At 47.6% G+C, this 20,431-nt stretch overlaps 1 protein-coding gene across 1 annotated transcript in view; it reads left to right on the top strand.

The window, feature by feature from the left end:
* LOC134359117 (solute carrier family 2, facilitated glucose transporter member 5-like) overlaps positions 1 to 20,431 on the top strand; it is a 50,461-nt gene that overhangs the window by 6,432 nt on the left and 23,598 nt on the right. The window contains exons 4-8 of the mRNA XM_063072086.1: positions 1,155 to 1,279; positions 2,011 to 2,156; positions 12,637 to 12,769; positions 16,507 to 16,700; positions 19,195 to 19,305. Coding sequence (XP_062928156.1) covers positions 1,155 to 1,279; positions 2,011 to 2,156; positions 12,637 to 12,769; positions 16,507 to 16,700; positions 19,195 to 19,305 — 709 coding nt within the window. The remainder of the gene's footprint in view (positions 1 to 1,154; positions 1,280 to 2,010; positions 2,157 to 12,636; positions 12,770 to 16,506; positions 16,701 to 19,194; positions 19,306 to 20,431) is intronic.

Raw genomic sequence — 20,431 nt, 5'->3', positions numbered from 1 at the left:
ACTTACCCCTCTATTTTCCACCTACCTCACTATTTTGCTCTACTAATTTCATATTTCCTGTTCCTCACCTGGTCTCCACACACCAGCTGTGTGGTGAAAAAGGCATAACAGAGCCTCTTTCACCTCAGACGGTTGAGGAAGTTTGGCATGGGTTCCCAAATCAATAGACAATAGACAATAGGTGCAGGAGTAGGCCATTCGGCCCTTTGAGCCAGCACCGCCATTCACTGTGATCATGGCTGATCATCCACAATCAGTAACTCGTTCCTGCCTTCTCTCCATATCCCTTGACTCCACAATCATTAAGAGCTCTATCTAACTCTTGCTTGAAAGCATCCAGAGAATTGGCCTCCACTGCCTTCTGAGGCAGAGCATTCCACAGATCCACAACTCTCTGTGTGAAAAAATTTTTCCTCAACTCCATTCTAAATGGCCTACCCCTTATTCTCAAATTGTGGCCTCTGGTTCTGGACTCCCCCAACATCGGGAACATGTTTCCTGCCTCTAGCGTGTCGAATCCTAAGGACTTTCTACAGGGGCACAATTGAGAGCATCCTGACTGGCTGCATCACTGCCTGGTATGGGAACTGTACTCCCCTCAATCGCAGGACTCTGCAGAGAGTGGTGCGGACAGCCCAGCGCATCTGTAGTTGTGAACTTCCCATGATTCAGGACATTTACAAAGACAGGTGTGAGAGAAGGACCTGAAGGATTATTGGGGACCCGAGTCACCCCAACCACTATCTATTCCAGCTGCTACCATCCGGGAATCGGTACCGCAGCATAAAAGCCAGGACCAACAGGCTCTGGGACAGCTTCTTCCACCAGGCTGATCAACTCACGCTGATTTGAGTGTATTTCTATGTTACATTGACTGTTCTATTTATTATAAATTATTATAAATTACTAGGATTGCACATTTAGACGGAGACACAACGTAAAGATTTTTACTCATGTATGTGAAGGATGTAAGAAATAAAGTCAATTCAATGCAATTCTATTGTAATTTACAGTAATTTTTATGGATTGCACTGCACGGCTGCCACAAAGCACCAATTTCATGACATATGCCAGTGGTATTAAAACTGGTTCTGATTCTGACTAACTCCTGCTTCCCGCTCGGAGCTTTGACCATGCCTTCTGCTCACGGACAGGAAGGGCACGCTGATGTACAGCACAGTCCTGGTGTTCCTGGCCGGGCTGCTGATGGGGTTCAGCAGGCTGCTGCACTCTCCGGAAATGGTGATCCTGGGGCGCTTCGTGACCGGGATCCACTCAGGTAACCGGGCAGTGCGCCATCCGTCCACGCTCACAGGGGGAATCATCCCCACCCCCTTGCAAAGGAGGAGGGAGTGTGAGGGAAAGGGGGGAGGGAGAGAAAGAGAGAAGGGTGAGAGGGGAGAGAGATATGGGAAGAAGACTAACAGGGAGCAAGAAGCGGACAGGAAGGGAGACAGCGAGGGCACGGAGGGAGGGAAGAGAGCAGTAAAGACAAGGCAGAGAGATGAGGGAAGATGAGAGATGAGGGATGATAATGATGACGAGAATGTATCAGAGGATAAAATTAAAGGGAGGTGGAGAGATGCACACGTTGAAGGGTAGGAGACATAACGGGGTTCAGGTGATCCTAGAGGGATGGAAGGAGGGAGGCAGGTGAAGGGTAAGGGGCTTACACAGTGGATGAAGGGGAGACACAGAAGGAGGAGGCAGACACGGTGGGACAGGAAATTATAAACACAAGAGATCCTGCAGATGCTGGAAATCCAGAGCAAGGCACAAAAATGCTGGAGGAACTCAGCAGGTCAGGCAGCATCAGTGGAGTGGAATAAACGGTCAACGATTCAGGCCGAGACCCTTCATCAAGTCTGGTGAAGGATCTTGGCCTGGAAAGTCGGCTGTTTATTCCTTTCCACTGATGCTGCCTGACTCGGTGTGTCCCACCAGCATTTCGTGCGTGCGACAGGCTAGAACAGCGCCCTGCCGGAACCTGACGCCTCTCTCTGTCTGCAGGTATCTCACTCAGCGTTGTACCAATGTACTTAGGAGAAATTGCCCCTAAAAACCTGCGGGGGCTCCTGGGCTTAATCCCCACCATCTTCATCTGCCTGGGCATTTTTGCTGCCCAGATTCTGGGTCTGCGGGAAGTGATGGGAGAGGTAAGCAATCGGCTCTCTCGCCCCGTAGTCAGAGTTCTTCAGTGTCCCGAATCCAGAAAATCCGCGGACTGCTGGAGCAGGGCCGGGCCCGGGGCAGTTCAGACCCCTGATAATCCTCTGTAAAGGGCTCCTAAAGAGCTGGGCACCCTGCAGAGAGCGACTCATCGCTTGACATCCCACTGTCCCGGAGAACAGGTGTGTGATGGAGCACTCCCAACTAGCCTGGGTGAGTGTGGCCAAGGACTGTCAGGAAGGTCGACACCATCGGGACAATGTAATGGTTCAATCAGCACCTCATCCACCCCACCCTCCCAAATACTTACCCCCCCCCCCCCACCCCGGCACCGCCAGAGGCTGCTGTACCCACCATCTCCGCAGCGCAGTTACTCACCCAGGCTCCGCCAACAGCCTCTCCCAAACCCACCAGCTCTACTGCCGGGAAAGGCAGGAGCAGGGTCACCATTCCCACAGGTTCCCTCCCCATCTCACCAGCCTGATTTGGGATTACCGTACATCTCCTTTGGAAATGGGTCTAAACCCCAGAACCCACTCCACAACAGCTCTGTGGGAGCAGCATCGCCAAGCCTCAAGCCTGGTCGGGGGTCTGCAGTAAGTTCCGGTCTTGCTGCCAGAGCCCAGATCCCGAAAATGCGTCGGTGAGATAATCTGAGCCCGGCCAAAGGTACGTATTTGTACGCAGTCACATCCAGAGTACAGTGAGTGGGTAGGATTCGGTCACTGCAAAGTGCAAATCCCAGTCCCGGGTGCCATCGGTAGCGCAGAGCATTGTACCGTGCGGCTCAGGAACCCACTCCCACTCCGGCTGAACTTGTCTAACGTGCGGTTCAGTGGCTGGGTCTTAGTTCCAGAAGCTCCCGGAAGGATTTGCTCCATTAATGGTGCTATACAAGTGCAAGGTATTGTTGAGCTACAGCAGCGGGTAGCGTGCTGCACACTTCCAAGATCCGCTAATGAGCCAGTCGCTTCCCAAGCTCACTGCGCGGCCCCTTTACGCCCAGCCTCCCCCACCCTCCGGCACTGTTTCCCCAGCGGCTCACCCACACGTTCCCTCCTTATCTCAGCTGGCCTCTGCAGGAATTTCCTTCAATATTCCCTTTAATCATTTTCCTCCTCTCATTTTTTCACCTGCCATTTGTATTACCTCTTTAGTTTCCTTTTTATTCCTTCGCTTTCATTTTTCCTCTTTCTATTTTCTCTTTGTATTATTTAATCTTTCTATCCACTCTCTCTTTCTCTCACTCTTCCCCTTTCCCAACCTTTCTCCCTCTTTCCCCAGTTTCTCTCCATCCCCCTCCCCAACTCTCTTAGAATCTTTCTCGTAACCTTTATGATTCTTCATTTAAATTTGAACAGATTTGGGGACCTTTTATTCGATATTTTCATTTAATGTAATATTTACCCTTCTTGTTTTTTCTTCACTGTTTTAATGGAGGTCGGGATTGAGGACGTGATTTTAAGTTTAACTCTGTTTGGTTTCAAGTTAGCCCATTGCTTTGCTTTGCTTTTAGTTAGTTGCACGGTGGGTTTTTTTTGGGGGGGTTTTTTTTTCTTTTTTTTCCATTGATATATATAAAATCTAGTATACTATTATGTTATCTTGGTTTCTTATGCTTAAATTACATTGTTTGTAGTATTTTCTTTTTGGTATTGTTATCTTTTGGAATTTTATTATACTTTAACATTGTATTAATGTTTATATGGCTTACCTTTTTTGTATACTTACTCAATAAAAAGATTTAAAAAGAAAGAAAAAAGAAAAGAAAGAAAGAATCTTTCTCACACATATTCTCCTATTGTTCTCCCCTGTCCCTCCTCTCTCTCTTTCTTAACCATTCTCTCTCTCTTTCTCTCCCTTTCTCACTCTTTCCCTCCCTCTCTCACTCTTTCCCTCCCTCTCTCACTCTTTCCCTCCCTCTCTCACTCTAATCAAAAGAAAAGCACAGAGAGCCCTGGAATAAACAAGTGTACCTCACTTTACTTTTAATGAGCTGAGCACCTATGACCTGTGCCATTCACGTACTTTTACATATAACCCGGAATGAGTTATTTAAACAAACCAGAATGCTTAATCGAACAATATATTTTCAATAAAATACTACTGAAATATTAAGTACATAACACTCCTCCCAGTTTAGCTATAAACTCCAACTCAATATAGAATGCATCTCAACTATATACACAGTATACTATATAATACAACTACTATATACAGGCATCCACAGCTCAGTAAATTTTAAATTGTCCCATTCAGGCCTACAGATTTAATCACTGTGGAGGATTTATTACTCTTGTGGGATAATGTCTTTCCTGACAAGGGGGATCACTGTGCTTGACAGGTGAGACTTGTAGCTGCGAAACAACTACATGTTCTCCTGCCTCCTCCGTGCTGGTTGTAGGAGTTGACTCTGGGACTGCAGGAAGTGGCTCTGACAGCTACCAACATATTTCTCCTCTAAAAATGGACTCTGCTCCTCCAGCTGATTCATGTGGAGTCTCCAGATGATATCAGATGCAATTTCCACTGTATAGCAGAGTGGTCCAGTAATGCTCTTAATGTGTCCGAGTGCCCACTTTTGATCATACCTGCAGTCCCTCGCCAAGACTATTTTACCAGGAGTGAAACATCAAACCTCCTCGTTGGAGGAGCTCTCAATTTGCCTCAGCTGTTTGTCCTGCACCCTCCTTCTGACACTGGGTTTTTGGAGGATCCAAGCGTGAATGCAGTGGACAACCCAGGAACAGTGTAGCTGGTGAGTAGTTGGTTGTGGGGGGTGCTGCACTGTGATATGCAAGGAAGAAATTGGTGATTCCGTGTCAGTGTAGTGTGTTCTGACATTGCTCACAGTGCATTCCTTAGGCTCTGGACCTACCTTTCCACCAGCCATTTGTAGGAATGACTGAAACTGTTCTACAACAAACTGGTCCAGTGTCACTAAGTCTTTGAGAAGAGGCTTCTCAACACATCAGCAGAATGCAAGGCAGTAGTGGAGGCTATTGGGAACACTTCTGGCCACTTTGTAGCTGCATCTACTGCTACCAAGAAATTTGTGCCCAGGAGTGGTCCAGCAAAATCCACATGAATCCTCTGCCAGGGCAATGCTGGCCGTTCCCAGAGATGAAGAGACACCACTCTTGGCATCTTCTGTATGTGCTGGCATCCCAACCAGTGCATGGCAGACCACCGGACAAAGCTTTGAGCCAACGCTTTCATCTTGGCCATGCCTAGATGACCAGCATGTAGCTCCTCCAATACTTTAGGCCTCAGCTTTGTTTGGACAACAACTCTGAATCCCCACTTAAGGCAACCCCTGGCACTGGTATAAATGGGGTAACTGGAATTTCTGCTGCACGTTTTGGGTAGCCATGTAGACCTGAGACCAGGCTTTTCCGGTTTTCCTTTGGATCATCTGCTGTAATACTGAGATTCTGGATTTGCATTAGGAAGAATACACCAAGAGAAGTGTTCTTTTTTGTAAATTTTTTTAGATATTTCCTTTTCCAAGGGTAAATGGAACAATCCATCAGCATTTCCATGATTAGTCGTCTTTGTGAATTCGATCTTGTAAATGTGTCCTTCAAGAAAGAGAGCCCCTCTCTGCATTTGTGTTGCTGCTGTTCATGGAACACCTTTCTGTGAATTGAAAATGGACACCAGCGGATGATAATCAGTAAAAAGGGTAAACTCTGTCTCCCCTAGAAACATAGAAAACCTACAGCACTATACAGGCCCTTCAGCCCACAAAGCTGTGCCAAACATGTCCTTACCTCAGAAATTACCTAGAGTTATCTATAGCCCTCTATTTTTCTAAGCTCCATGTACCTATCCAGGAGTCTCCTAAAAGACCCTATCATATCCACCTCCACAACCGTCGCCGGCAGCCCATTCCACGTACTCACCACTCTGCGTATAAAACTTACCCCTGACATCTCCTCTGTACCTACTTCCAAACACCTTAAACCTGTGCCCTCACGTGCTAGCCATTTCAGCCCTGGGAAAAAAGCCTTTGACTATCCACACAATCAATGCCTGTCATCATCTTATACACCTCTATCAGGTCACCTGTCATTCTCCACCACTCCAAAGAGAAAAGGCTGAGTTCACTCAACCTATTCTCATAAGGCATGCTCCCCAATCCAGGCAGCATCCTTGTAAATCTCCTCTGCACCCTTTCTATGGTTTCCACATCCTTCCTGTAGTGAGGCGATCAGAACTGAGCACAGTACTCCAAATGGGGTCTGGCCAGGGTCCTATATAGCTGCAATATTACTTCTCAGCTCCTAAACTCAGTCCCATGATTGATGAAGGCCAATGCACCGTACGCTTTCTTAACCACAGAGTCAACCTTTGCAGCAGCTTTGAGTGTCCTATGGTCTTGGACCCCAAGATCCCTCTGATCCTCCACACTGCCAAGAGTCTTACCATTAATACTATATTCTACCATCATATTTGACCTACCAAAATGAACCACCTCACACTTACCTGGGTTGAACTCCATCTGCCACTTCTCAGCCCAGTTTTGCTTCCTATCAATGTCCCGCTGTAACCTCTGACAGCCCTCCACAGTATCCACAACACCCCCAACCTTTGTGTCATCAGCAAATTTACTAACCCATCCCTCCACTTCCTCATTCAGGTCATTTATAAAAACTACGAAGAGTAGGGGTCCCAGAACCAATCCCTGAGGCACACCACTGGTCACCGACCTCCATGACCTGTCTGCAACCACTCTTTGCCTTTTGTGGGCAAGCCAGTTCTGAATCCACAAAGCAAGGTCCCCTTAGATCCCATGCCTCCTTACTTTCTCAATAAGCCTTGCATGTGGTACCTTGTCAAATACCTTGCTGAAATCCATATACACTACATCTACTGCTCTACCTTCATCAATGTGTTTAGTCACATCCTCAAAAAATTCAGTCATGCTCGTAAGGCACGACCTGCCTTTGACAAAGCCATGCTGACTATTCCTTATCATATTATGCCTCTCCAAATGTTCATAAATCCTGCCTCTCAGGATCTTTTCCATCAACTTACTAACCACTGAAGTAAGACTCACTAGTCTATAATTTCCTGGGCTATCTCTACTCCCTTTCTTGAATAAGGGAACAACATCCGCAACCCTCCAGTTCTCTGGAACCTCTCCCGTCCCCAGTGATGATGCAAAGATCATTGCCAGAGGCTCAGAAATTTCCTCCCTCGCCTCCCACAGTAGCCTGGGGTGCATCTTGTCCGGTCATGGTGACTTATTCAACTTGATGCTTTCCAAAAGCTCCAGCACATCCTCTTCCTTAATATCTAAATGTTCAAGTTTTTCAATCCACTATAAGTCATCCCTACAATCACCAATGTCCTTTTCCATAGTCAGTGGATAAGATTAAGTGGGGGACCAGCTCATTGGTGATTACACTCTGGGGGAAAGCTGCTGAACTTTTGGGCTGACAGGAGGCTGGCGGACTGCTATAGTGCACTGGGAGGGGGGTGACTATTAGGTTTACAGTAGTGGGTATTATACTTCTGTGTTTTATATATAGTTTAGTGGAATGTTCACAGGGGTCATAATAATCTGAAGGTCGAATGGTCATAGTCACGTCTTTCGAGGGGTGATATGTCATGTGGGGGTGTTGGGTTACTTGTTGGTCAAAAGCTACTTTTATTGTGCTGGTCATCAATTGGCCCATTTGAAGCATGCAGCAGCTCTTTCCTATTGGTTGTCTTTTGTGCCACGGGTGTCCAGTTTCAGGCATCTCAGGGGTATAAAAACAGCACATGCGGGAGGCTCTGCCTCTTTTCTTTTGTCCCCAAGCACTCAGGTCATGACCACTGCTGAAGAACCATTCAAAAAGTATGCTGCAGATATAGAAGGGCCCAGGCACACTCTTAGCCAAATATCTGCTTGTTGAATATCTAGTTTTGCAGTTTGTGTAACTTGGGGGACTTAGATGTTTGGTTGAATATTTTATCTTTGTAAACAAATAATTAATATGTTCATACACGATCAGTGACTTACCTCTCACTCATCAAACCCACGAACCTGCTTCCATGTTACAGCTACTGACCCAGAGGTCCAGGCTTACTGAATAGCAGTCACGGCCCTGCGATTGGCTGGCATTAAGTTCGACAGGTACTGGTTGAAATGTTTTACACCCCCAGCCAGACTCAAGGCCTCTCCATCAATCTGTGCATAATTTTTCTCTGTAGCGGTAAGGGAACGTGATGCAAAGGCTACAGGGTGTTTACTTCTGTCATTCCTGATATGTGACTGTACCTAAGGCGAGGCACAACAGACAAGCTTCACTGGAAGACACATGGATCATAATGTGTGAGTACAGTGTCTGACGTCACCATTTCCTTTGCCTTTTTGAAAGACACCTCACACTGCTTTGTCCATTGCCATTTTTTCCAATCTGAGTTCAAGGGATGAAGCACAGTAACCAGGCTTGGCAGGAATTGTTATGGTAATTGACAAATCCTAATAAGGACTACACCTGTGACATGATCTTTGGCCTTGGGACATCCACCACTGCTTGGCTTTTCTCAGCACATGTGTGTGTGTGTGTAATTCTTGTGCGTCAATAGTGTGACCACAGTAAGGGATGCTTGGTTTAAAGAATTCATACTTGTTGTGCCAGAACACATAATCTTCTAATCTTTTTAACACTGTCTTGAGATTTTGGAGGTGTCCCTTATCATCCTCATTAATAACAATGATGCCTTGCAGGTAATTCTGTGTGCCTGGGCAGCCTTACTGTATCTAGTCCATTGCTTTCTGCAAGAGTGCAGGTACAGATGCTAATTGTGAGAAACACTTTGGACTCTTCTTCCATCTCCATCTGTAGGTAGGCTTCAGCTAAGTCCATTTTGCTGAAGTGTTTTCCTCCAGAAAGGTTTGCAAAGATATCCTCTATTCTGGGCAGAGGGTATCGAACTACTTTCAGTACTGAGTTGATGGTGACCTTAAAATCACCACAGATCCTGACAGACCCATTTTTCCTGGCTAGTGGGACCACTGCCATTGCCCATGGATTCTATTCAACCTTGGAAAGAATTCCTTCAGCCTCCATATGATCTAGCTCAGTGGCTACTTTATCATGGATGGTATTAGGAACTGGATGGGCTTTGTAAAACATGGGTGAGGCATTTTTATCTAACACTATTTTACCTTTGATATGTTTGAGCTCTCCATTGGCGTGCTTGAACACTACTGTGACATCATCCGGTGCATTTCTCAATCTGCTTTCAGCTGACTCTACTACAGGGGACATGGCATGCAAATGGATGGATCTCCAATTAAGTTGGAGTTGTCTCAGCCAATCATAGTCACACATTGATGTCCATCCTGCTTTAAACACATACAAGTCCAATGTAGCTTGTTGGTTGTTGTATTTCATTGTTACACATGTCATTCCCACAGGAGTTATCTTTTCTCCAGTATAAGTTCTCAGTTGGATATTTGCAGGCTTCAGTCAGTATCTTTGAAATGCCTTCAGACTAATTTTGTGGAATGACTGAAACAGCTGAGCGGGTGTCCAATTCCATTTTAATTAACTTTCCATTCACTTCTGATGTAAGCCATATTGCTTGTCTCTTGTTCATTTTCATTTTGTAAATCTCATGGCTACTCAGCCCTGCGTCACTCTCATCATTATCAGATTTGTCAACGACAGCATGAAGATTAGTACTCTTTTTGAAACTGCAACTTGACTTTTTATCTTCTTCTCTGCCTTGTGCAATCAATATATTTTTGTTTGCCCAACATGCTCTTTATACGTGTTCCACTTCGTTGCATTTTCTGCAAGTTTTGCCTTTAAGGCTGCATTGGTCTGGTGTATGTGAGCCTCTGCCACAATGGTAACATACTTTGTTTGGCCTGGCTGCTTTCTGCTTAGACACTGCAATTTGGTTCGCATTCATTTTTATTCCTGACTGCAACCCAATTGCATCTCAGTTTCCATTGAAACAGCATTTTCAACCATTCTTTTAAATGTGAGTTATGCTTCAGTCAGGAGGCATTTTAGAATGCTTTCTTGTAAGACTCTACAAACTAAATGATCTCTCAGTGCATCATTAAGCCCATCACTGACCTCAGAATGCTCAGAATCTCTTCAATCTGGCCTGTAAGCTGAAATGGACTCCCCTACCTTTTGATTCTATTTACGAAACCCAAAGCGTTCTGCAATCAATAATGTTTTTGGATATTGTGAAAGTAATGTTCCTGCATTATTTTCACGATATCGCCAAAGCTAACTTTGGCTGGTTTGGTCGGAGCTGTTAAATTTCTAAGCAAACTGTTTGCCTTTCCACCTATTGCAAGTAGCAAAACTACCACTTGTTTCTCAATGGCTTTTCCATTTGCTTCAAAATACTTTCAGTATATATCAGCCACTTTCTTTAGTGCAATCAAACATGACTATCTTTCCAAAGTAGACAGCCATTTCTGTGTTTTTTTAATTTATAATCATTATCACCCGGTACTCACTGCCATGAACCCGTGAATTTCATCCAATTTCTGCCTTTTTTTATCTTGACCATCTTTCTCCCCTTTCCAAAGAAGAAAATGTGCCGTGCTTTTTTTTTTTGACTTGAACGTCTCTCTCTCACCCTCTTACTTCTGAAGAAAAGATGCACTACTCTTCAACAGGTAGGTAGCCATCTCGGGTCCATCTTTAAAACTTCCTTGTTGCCATGTTATGTTTTGTAACTCCAAAATTAATTGAAAGAAAAACACGGAGAACCTGGAGATGAATGTGTCTACTTCAATTTACTTTTAGTGAGGTGCATGCTCACGAGCTGGTGGGGCAGTGTGCCATTCAGGTACTTTTTCATAGAACCCATAATGAATTGTGTGGACAAAAAAGATTGTTTAATCAAACAAAATATTTACAATATCACACAGTTACTGAAATATTAGATACACAGCATCCATCTCATCCACTCTCTCACACCCTTCCCTCTCTCCTTCCCTCTCCCCTAACCTCTCCCCCTCCCTCTCCCCCTCCCTCTACCCTTCCCTCTCCCCCTTCCCTCTCTCCTTCCCTCTCCCCTTCCCTCTCCCCCTGCCTCTACCCCTTCCCTCTCCCCTTCCCTCTTCCCTCCCTCTACCCTTCCCTCTCCCCTTCCCTCTCCCCTTCCCCCTCCCCCTTCCCTCTACCCTCCCTCTACCCTTCCCTCTCTCCCTTCCCTCTCCCCTCCTTCTACCCTTCCCTCTACCCTTCCCTCTCCCCTTCCCTCTACCCTTCCCTCTCCCCCTTCCCTCTACCCCTTCCCTCTCCCCTTCTCTCTCCCCCTTCCCTCTCCCCTTCCCTCTCCCCTCCCTCTACCCCTCCCTCCCCTCCCTTTTTCCCTTCCCTCTCCCCCTCCCTCTACCCTTCCCTCTCCCCTTCCCTCTACCCTCCCTCTACCCTTCCCTCTCCCCCTTCCCTCTCCCCCTCCCTCTACCCTTCCCTCTACCCCTTCCCTTTTCCCTCTCGCCCTCCCTCTCCCCTTCTCTCTCCCCCTTCCCTCTCCCCTTCCCTCTCCTCCTTCCCTCTCCCCTCCCTCTACCCCTTCCCTCTCCCCTTCCCTCTCCCCTTCCCTCTCCCCTTCCCTCTCCCCCTCCCTCTACCCCTTCCCTCTCCCCTTCCCTCTCCCTTTCCCTCTCCCCCTCCCTCTACCCCTTCCCTCTCCCCTTCCCTCTCCCCTTCCCTCTCCCCCTCCCTCTACCCTTCCCTCTCCCCCTCCCTCTACCCCTTCCCTCTCCCCCTCCCTCTACCCCTTCCCGCTCCCCCTCCCTCTATCCCTTCCCTCTCCCCTTTACCCTTCCCTCTCTCCCCTCTCTCTACCCTTCCCTCTACCCTTCCCTCTCTCCTGCCCTGTCCTCCTTCCCTCTTCCCCTTCCCTTTTTCCCTTCCCTCTCTCCTTTCCTGCTTCCTCCCTCTCCCCATCCCTCCCTCCCTCACTCTCTCCCTTTCTATTTTTCTTCCTCCTCCACTCTCTCTACCCCCTTTCCCCCTTTCTCTCCCTCTGTCTCTCCCTCTATCACTCTCTGTCTCCCACTCTGTCTCTCCTTCCCTCTCTCCCTCGCCCTCTCTCTCCCTTTCTTGCTCTCTCTCCTCTCCCTCTCTTTCTCTCCCCTCTCTCTCTCACTCTCTCTTTCTCAACCTCTCACCCCCTCTCCCTCCCACTGTCACTCCCTCCCTTTCCCTTACTCCCTTACTCTCTCTCCCCCTCTTCCTCCCTCTTTCTCTCCCTCCATCTTCTCTATCTCTCCCTCCCTCTCTCTAACTCTCCCTCCCTCCTTCTCTCCTTCTCTCTATCTTTCTCTCTCCCTCTATCCGTCTCCAGTAAATGATACAACGTTCCTTTTTTTGTGATATCACTCTGGAGGAACATTGTATCATTTCTTAATGCATGCATGCATTTCTAAATGACAATAAAGGAGGACTGAGTGTCCTCATAATCTAAATCTGTCTGCTGCTCTTCCAGGAGCAGCACTGGCCTCTGCTGCTCTCCCTCATTATTGTGCCAGCCCTGTTTGAGCTCTTCTTCCTGCCTTTGTTCCCGGAGAGTCCACGGTACCTGATGATTCAGAAGAAGGACCACTCTGCCACAGTCAAAGGTATGAAGCTGGTGGGAAGAGGGGAGAGGTAAGGAAAGCAGTGAGAGGGAGTGGGGATGAAATGGCAACAGGAGTGACTTGGCGTTGTTACTGGAACGTGGATGGACTTCCCCTAGTGCTGAACCACCTGAGATCGTTGTGACTTCCCAGTGACACCCGTCCAGTAATTCAGCCCCGGTCGGGAACGCGACCTGCAGCCCTCCATTCCAGTGACACATTACGTCAGCACTGCACGGTGACACCCCGGATGGAGCCACTGTCTCACAGCTCCAGAGACTTGGGTTCGATCCTGACCTCTGGTGCTGACTATGTGGAGTCGACGGGTTCCCCCCGTGACCACATGGGTTTTCCCCCGGTGCTCTGGTTCCTTCCCACTTTTCTGAGGCATGTGGGTTGGAGCATTAATTGTCTGCTGTAAGTTGTCCCCAGTGGGTGGTAGAATTTTTAGGAAGGTGGGGAGATCGATGAGTTTGCCCTGTGAGATGGCAGAGGCCCACTGGGCTGAATTGGCTCCCTCTCAGTGGTAGGGGTCACAGAGTGTACTGGGCAGGCCCCGTCCACAGGTCCTCAGCTGTGAGCTCCTGTTCCTCATCCAAGTCTCTTCCCCACCTCTCCTCACCTCCTCTCTCTGCTGTCTCCCTGTGGACGTATTTCACATTACCGCCGCTCACGGAGGAGAGAGCTCTCTCCTGAACTCCCTATTCGAATCCTAGAGGACTAATGGTGACCCACCACTCTCTGTTTGAGCTCCCCCCACCAATCATAGAGTCATAGAGCACTACAGCACAGGAGTCATAGCACAGAAGCAGGCCCTTCAGCCCATCTAGACTATTCAAACCATTTAAACTGCCTGCTCCCATCGACTGCACCTGGACCATAGCCCTCCATAGCCCTACCATCCATATACTTATCCAAACTTCCCTTCAATGTGGAAATCGTGCTTACGTGCACCACTTGTGCTGGCAGCTCATTCCACACTCTCACAGCCCACTGACTGAAGAACCTTCCCCTCATGTTCCCCTTAAACTTTGCACTTTCACCCTTAACCCTCGCTATAGTCCCACCCAACTTCAGTGGAAGAAGCCTGCTTGCATTTACCCTATCTATACCCCTCATAATTTTGTATACTTCTATCAAATCGCCTCTCAATCTTCTACGTTCCGAGGAATGAAGTCCTAACCTATTCAATCTTTCCATATAAACAGGTCTTTTGGCCTGTCTGCCAGAACGTTGTAGTTTTGCTATCAGCTTTGCATATCTCACTTTGAACTCCCTGGGTGGACTGTTATAGAGTAGGACTGTACACAGGTACCTCTCAGCTCTGCTATAGCCTGACCTCTTTACTTTTTGCTCTTTAGATTCACCCTGGTGCTTTACCTGTACCAGTATTGGAATCGGCTTGTTATTGTCACATGTAATACAATAGAGTGAAAAGTTTTTATCCTCTGCCCTCCCATCGGATCACTACTTGCCTGAGACTAAATTAGCTGTATTTGTCATATGCACGTCGAAACCTTAACCACTTGGCCACGTGCCCAACAGTGGACAAATAAAGAGCAAAGTCCATTACAAGAACATAGGATCATCTGGCCCATCGAGTCTGCTCCGCCATTCAATAAGATCATGGCTGATCTGACCATGGACTCATCTCCACCTACCTGCCTTTTCCCCATAACCCTTAATTCCCCTACTTTGCAAAAATCTATCCAACCTTGTCTTAAATATATTTACTGAGGTAGCCTCCACTGCTTCATTGGGCAGAGAATTCCACAGATTCACCAGCTTTTGGGAAAAGCAGTTCCTCCTCATCTCCGTCCTAAATCTACTCCCTTGAATCCTGAAGCTATGTCCCCTAGTTCTAGTCTCACCTACTGGTGGAAACAACTTTCCTGCCTCTATCTTATCTATCCCTTTCATAATTTTATGTTTCTATAAAATCTCCTCTCATTCTTCTGAATTCCAGACATTTGGAGATAAAGTGTTCACTTGATAATGTATCAAAAGCCTTACAACAGTGGAGCAGGAACTGCCCTTGAGCTGGGTAGCCTCGGCTTTTGTATCTTCCAGCCAATGGAGGTGGGGAGAAGAGAGAATGACAGGGATAGTTGGGTGATAATGCTGTCTGCTTTACCGAGGCAGCAAGAAGTCGGGCGAGGGAGGGGATGATCTCAGTGATGTCCACAAGTCTCTGCAGTTTCTTGTGCTCTTGGGCAGAATAGTTGCACCAGGATATTTACCTTGGGTCACCGTGTTTCTTCTTCCACGATCCTTTGCCTCTTAAGCCCATCTGGATCTTATGTTCTCTACCCAAGCTTTTCTTTCCCAAAGGTGATACCTCACATTTGCCCTTCACATGAGACTCGCCTGAGTGAGGGTAGGATAACCTAATGCTTACATAACCAGATGAAGAGTCTAGCGGCCTGGCTTCAAGTCCCACAACAGCAATGAGAATGTTTAAATTTAACACGATAAAAAACTAGACGCATTTTTTTTGAAAGAAAGCCTCACTTGTAGATGTTGAAACTGAGGGGTCGTCATAAAAGCCCATCAGGTTTGGCAAGGTCCTTCAGGGACGGCAATCTGCTGCCCTCACCTGGCCTGGCAGATGTGTGACTGTTTGAACCAACAAGGCTCTCAGTGTATCCAAGGGAAGGGTGTCGAGAACTGGCCGTGGTTTCAGCAACATCCCCAGCACAATGCTGTAATCTATGGCTTGTCCTGGCATTATGGTACCTTCCCGGACTCTCTGCCACCATCCCTGTCGTAGAGTCACAGAACCAAAGAGCACTACAGCACAGAAACAGGCCCTTTGGCCCATCTAATTGGTGATAAACTGTTATTCTGCCTGATCCGATTGACCTGTACCTAGATCAAAGCCCTCCATGCCCCTCCCATCCAGAATAATAATTTGTTGCTGACTAGATGGGCCAAAGGGCCTGTTTGTGTGCTGTAGTGCTCTATGGTTCTGTGACAGCCCAAGACTGCTCGCCTTCGTCTGGATCTGCATCCCCATGGCAGTAGGTGCAGGCTAATTTCATGTAGGCTTCACCATCATGGCCAGCACCTAATGCCGTGGAGGTGTGGCTCCAGCTGAAGGCAAGCCATGTTGGGCTGTTGAGTCACGGAGTCAGAGAGAACCACAGCACAAAAGCAAACCCTTGAGTCTATCTAGTCCGTGACAAACTGTCTAGTTCTGTTGACCTCTCCTGGACCATAACCTTCCGTACCCCTCCCATCCATGTACTTATCCAAATTTCTCTTAAATGTTGAAATTGACCCCACATCCACCACTTCCGCTGCAACTCATTCCACACTCAACATCCTTTGAGTGAAGACTTTCCCCCTCAGAGTGCCCTTAACTATTTCACCTTTCACCCTAAATGTATGTCCTCCAGTTCTAGTCTCTGAGGGGGGAAAGCCTGTTTGCATTTACCCTATCTATGCCCCAAATAACTTTGTATCTTTGTCAAACATCCCATCATTCTCCTATACTCCAAAAAATAAAGTCCTAACTTATTCCTATTAAATTCCTGTAGGTAATATTGACATCTTCCCAGAAATGCACACAATTCTGTAAATTTGTCCTTACCAATGTACCCAGCCACTGTGAGCTCTGGTTTTCTGGTGCTCCAGGAGTGGCAGAGACTAGGAGGCCAGGGGAGGGTGAAAGGAATGGACAATATACCAGCTGGAGACATTGAAAGGTCATGCAATTTCTCCACTGTCACCCCCTCCAGCCCTGATGTGGTACCGGAGTAACTACAATGTGAATGTCCAGGCAGAAATTGAGGAGATGCAGGAAGAGCAGCTGTCCTTGGTGTCCCTGGAAACTGTCACCGTTTGGCAGCTCCTGACTGATGGGTCTGTACGCTGGCAGCTGGCATCCACCATGGTGATCAACATTGGCATGCAGCTCTCTGGGATCGATGCGGTGAGTGGGGCAGAGACCTTGCCAATGGCATCTGAGATTCACGAGTGGGGGCAAGATTCGAGGCACAGGGACGTTAAATGGGACCGGTCCGGAAGGCTAGTTTGCCCACAACTGGAGGACTCTATTCAATTCTGGTTGCCACAAGGATCCCAGAAAGGGAAAGGAGGGTTCCAAGGATGTGATATGAACTGCAGGGTTTGGCGGGAGAAGACAGGGCTCTCAGCATGAGGAAGGTCGGGTGGGGGGGGAGGTTTGATGGAAGTAGGCAAAGTCAACAACACTCAAAGGGCTGGAAAAACTCAGCAGGTCAGGCAGCATCCGTGGAGGGAAGTGGACAGTCAATGTTTTATGACGAGACCCTTCATCTAAAGACTTAAAGATAAGAGATTGGCTTTATTTATGACACATACATCAAAACATAGAGAGAAATGCATTGTTTTGCATCAATGACCAACACAGTCCGAGGCTGTGCTGGGGGCAGCCCGCAAGTACCGCCACTCTTCTGGCGTCAATATCGCTTGCCCACAATTTGCTAACCCTAACCCACACCTCGCTGGAATGTGGAGGAAAGCAGAGCACCTCGAGGAAGCCCACACGGTCACAAACTCCTTTTGGACAGCAGTGCTGTAGAGCAGACTGCTAATCTCTATGGAGTGGGAGACAGAGGGGAGATAGCCAGTATATGCAGATGAAGGGAAGGGATGGAGCAAGAGTTTGCAGGTTATAGGTGGATCCAGGTGAGGAGGGGTGATGGGCAGATGGAGGAGCAGAGAGTGGGAATAGTGACAGAGACAGGGAGGTGATGGTGGATCTAGATGATGGGCAGATGGAGGAGAGGAGAGTGGGAATAGTGACAGAGACAGGGAGGTGATGGTGGATCCAGGTGATGGGCAGGTGGAGGAGGGGAGAGTGGGAATAGTGACAAAGACAGGGAGGTGATGGTGGATCTAGATGATGGGCAGATGGAGGAGAGGAGAGTGGGAATAGTGACAGAGACAGGGAGGTGATGGTGGATCCAGGTGATGGGCAGGTGGAGGAGGGGAGAGTGGGAATAGTGACAGAGACAGGGAGGTGATGGGTGGATCCAGGTGAGGAGGGATGATGGGCAGATGGAGGTGGGGAGAGTGGGACTACAACAGCTGGGTGGTGATGGATGGACCAAGTTAGGATGGGTTTAGAGAGAGATTTAGTGGGTGCCAAGTGCCACAGATATGAGTCTCAGATACAATGGGTAAATGTGAGTTAAGTGTTATAGACAGCAGTGACACAGCTAAAAACCAGAAACTGGGGAAACCCAGTGGCTCTGGCAGCATCTTCACTGGGAAATTAATAGTCAACATTTCAGGTCAAGACCCCTCAGAGTGGTGACGGTTGGGAGCTCACTGCTCATGGGGAAGCGGGGTGTGGATGCGTCTTCCAGAGTCTGTAGGGGGTGACTTTGACCTCCGCCAGCAGCTGGGGAGTAGACCACGAGCTGAACCATGGAGAGTGAGTACTATGCCCAGAGTGGTGAGTGTGAGGAGGGTGCCACACACAGTCGCACACCATTCCCTAGCATGGGGCAGGCGTGAACACTCACACCCAGGCTCTGCACGTTGATTTTCAGAGTGGTCTGACCTGCAGGCAGATCATGGAGTTAGCCCTCCACAACATTCCCCCCACCCCCCAACGATGTACTCATCCAAACTTCTCTTAAATGTCGCAATTAAGCCTGCATCCACCGCTTCCACTGGCAGCTCGTTCCACATTCTCACCACCCTCTGAGTGAAGAAGTTCCCCCTCAGGTTCCCCTTAAATATTGCACCTTTCACCCTTAACCTATCGCCTCTAGTTCTAGTCTCGCCCAACCTCAGTGGAAAAGGCCTGCTTGCATTTACTCCATCTATCCCCCTCATAATTTTGTATACCCCTATCAAATCTCCCCTCATTTCCTTCGCTCAGGGAACAAAAGTCCTAATCTACTCAATCTTTGTCTGTAACTCAGATCCTCAAGTCCTGGCAACATCCTTGTAAGTTTTCTCTGTTCTCTTTCAATCTTATTGATATCTTTCCTGTATGTAGGTGACCAGATCTGCACACAATACTCCAAATTAGGCCTCACCAACATCTGATACAAGTTCAACATAACATCCCAACTCCTGCACTCCATACTCTGATTTACGTAGGCCAATGTGTCCCAAAATCCCCCTATCTATCTGTGACACTACTTTCAAGGAATTATGGATCTGTATTCCTAGATCCCTTTGTTCTAACGCACTCCCCAGTGCCCTGCCACCTACAGTGTAAGTTCCACGCTGGTTGGCCCTCCCAAAGAGCAACACCCCTCACTTGCCCACTTTAAATTCCACCTGCCATTTTGCAGCCGATTTTCCTAGCTGGTCCAGATCCCGCTGCAAGTTTGGAGAGTCTTCCTTACCGTCCACTACACCACCAATCTTGATGTCATCCGCAAATTCGCTGATGCAGTTTGCTAGTGTATCTGTTTGTGTTTCAGATTTGGTTCTACACCAGCAGCATATTCGAGCACGCTGGGATTCCGGAGACATACATCCAGTACATCACCGTAGGCACAGGGGTCATCGAAGTGGTGGTAGGACTGATCGGGGTAAGTAACAGTGACCGACCACATCACCAGCAGTGACCAGGAACTGGCTGCATCCGTAGAGAGATACATGAGTTCCAAGTACATTTATTATCGAAGTTATGTATAACATACACAACCTTGCAGTTCATCTCCTTGCAGGCCGCCACAAAACAAAAAGAAACATGATCAAATCCGTGAAAAACCTCACAGCACAAAGGTTATCAAATCCAGTGTGTGAGAAAAGAACAAATCGTGCAAACAATTAAAAAGTAAACAAATAATATACAGAACATGAACACAGAGTTCCCAAAGTGAGTCCACAGCCACAGAATAAGTTCAGTGCTGAGCCGAGTGCCAATGGCTGCAGGCCAAAACTGTAACAGTTTTGTTTGACCTCTCTTGGTCTGGCCTCTACCCTTTGATCTGCTTGGCATGGGTGACCCCACCAGCAACCAAAGTGTAAAGCCTGTGACTCCAGCCAACATCGCTCCCTGGGTCACTGAGGCACGCAAACCTCCAAACCCGACGACAAGGTTGTGGTCCACTTGGAGGGTTAATTGGCCACATGGGTATAATTGGGTGGCATGGGTTTGTTAGGCTGGAAGTACCTGTTACTGTACTGTATCTCCAAATAAATCTAAATAAACCTTTGCTGAAATAGTCCCAATGTATCAGAAAACCCTTCCTTAAGGAAAACCAACACAGATGTGGTCTCAGTACAATGAAGCATAACTTCCCGAGATCCCCCTAACAACAAATGAAAATATTCCCAATGATCCCCTAATTGCAAACATGAAAAAGGATTAAAGATTGGCTTTATTTGTTACATTTACATCGAAACATCGAAACATACCATGAGATGCATCATTTGTGTCATTGACCCACACAGTCGGAATATGTACTGGGGCCAGCCTGTAAGTGTTGCCATTCTTTCCGTACCAGTGTGTCATGTCCACAGGTTATAACCCTTCTTTGGAATGCAGGAGGACACCAGAGCACCCAGAAGAAACTCACACAGTCATAGTAAGCAAGTACAAACTCCTCACGGACACCAGCAGGAATTGAACCCAAATCACTTATGTTGTAAAACTTTATACTAGCTGCTACGCTAGAACTTTGAACGTTAAAGTTTCTCACACAGAGGACG

This window comes from Mobula hypostoma, chromosome 19 (genome assembly GCF_963921235.1).
Source record: "Mobula hypostoma chromosome 19, sMobHyp1.1, whole genome shotgun sequence".
NCBI classification, from domain to species: Eukaryota; Metazoa; Chordata; class Chondrichthyes; order Myliobatiformes; family Myliobatidae; genus Mobula; species Mobula hypostoma.
Note: the sequence above shows the minus strand (reverse complement) of the source record. Positions and strands in the feature narration are given on the sequence as shown.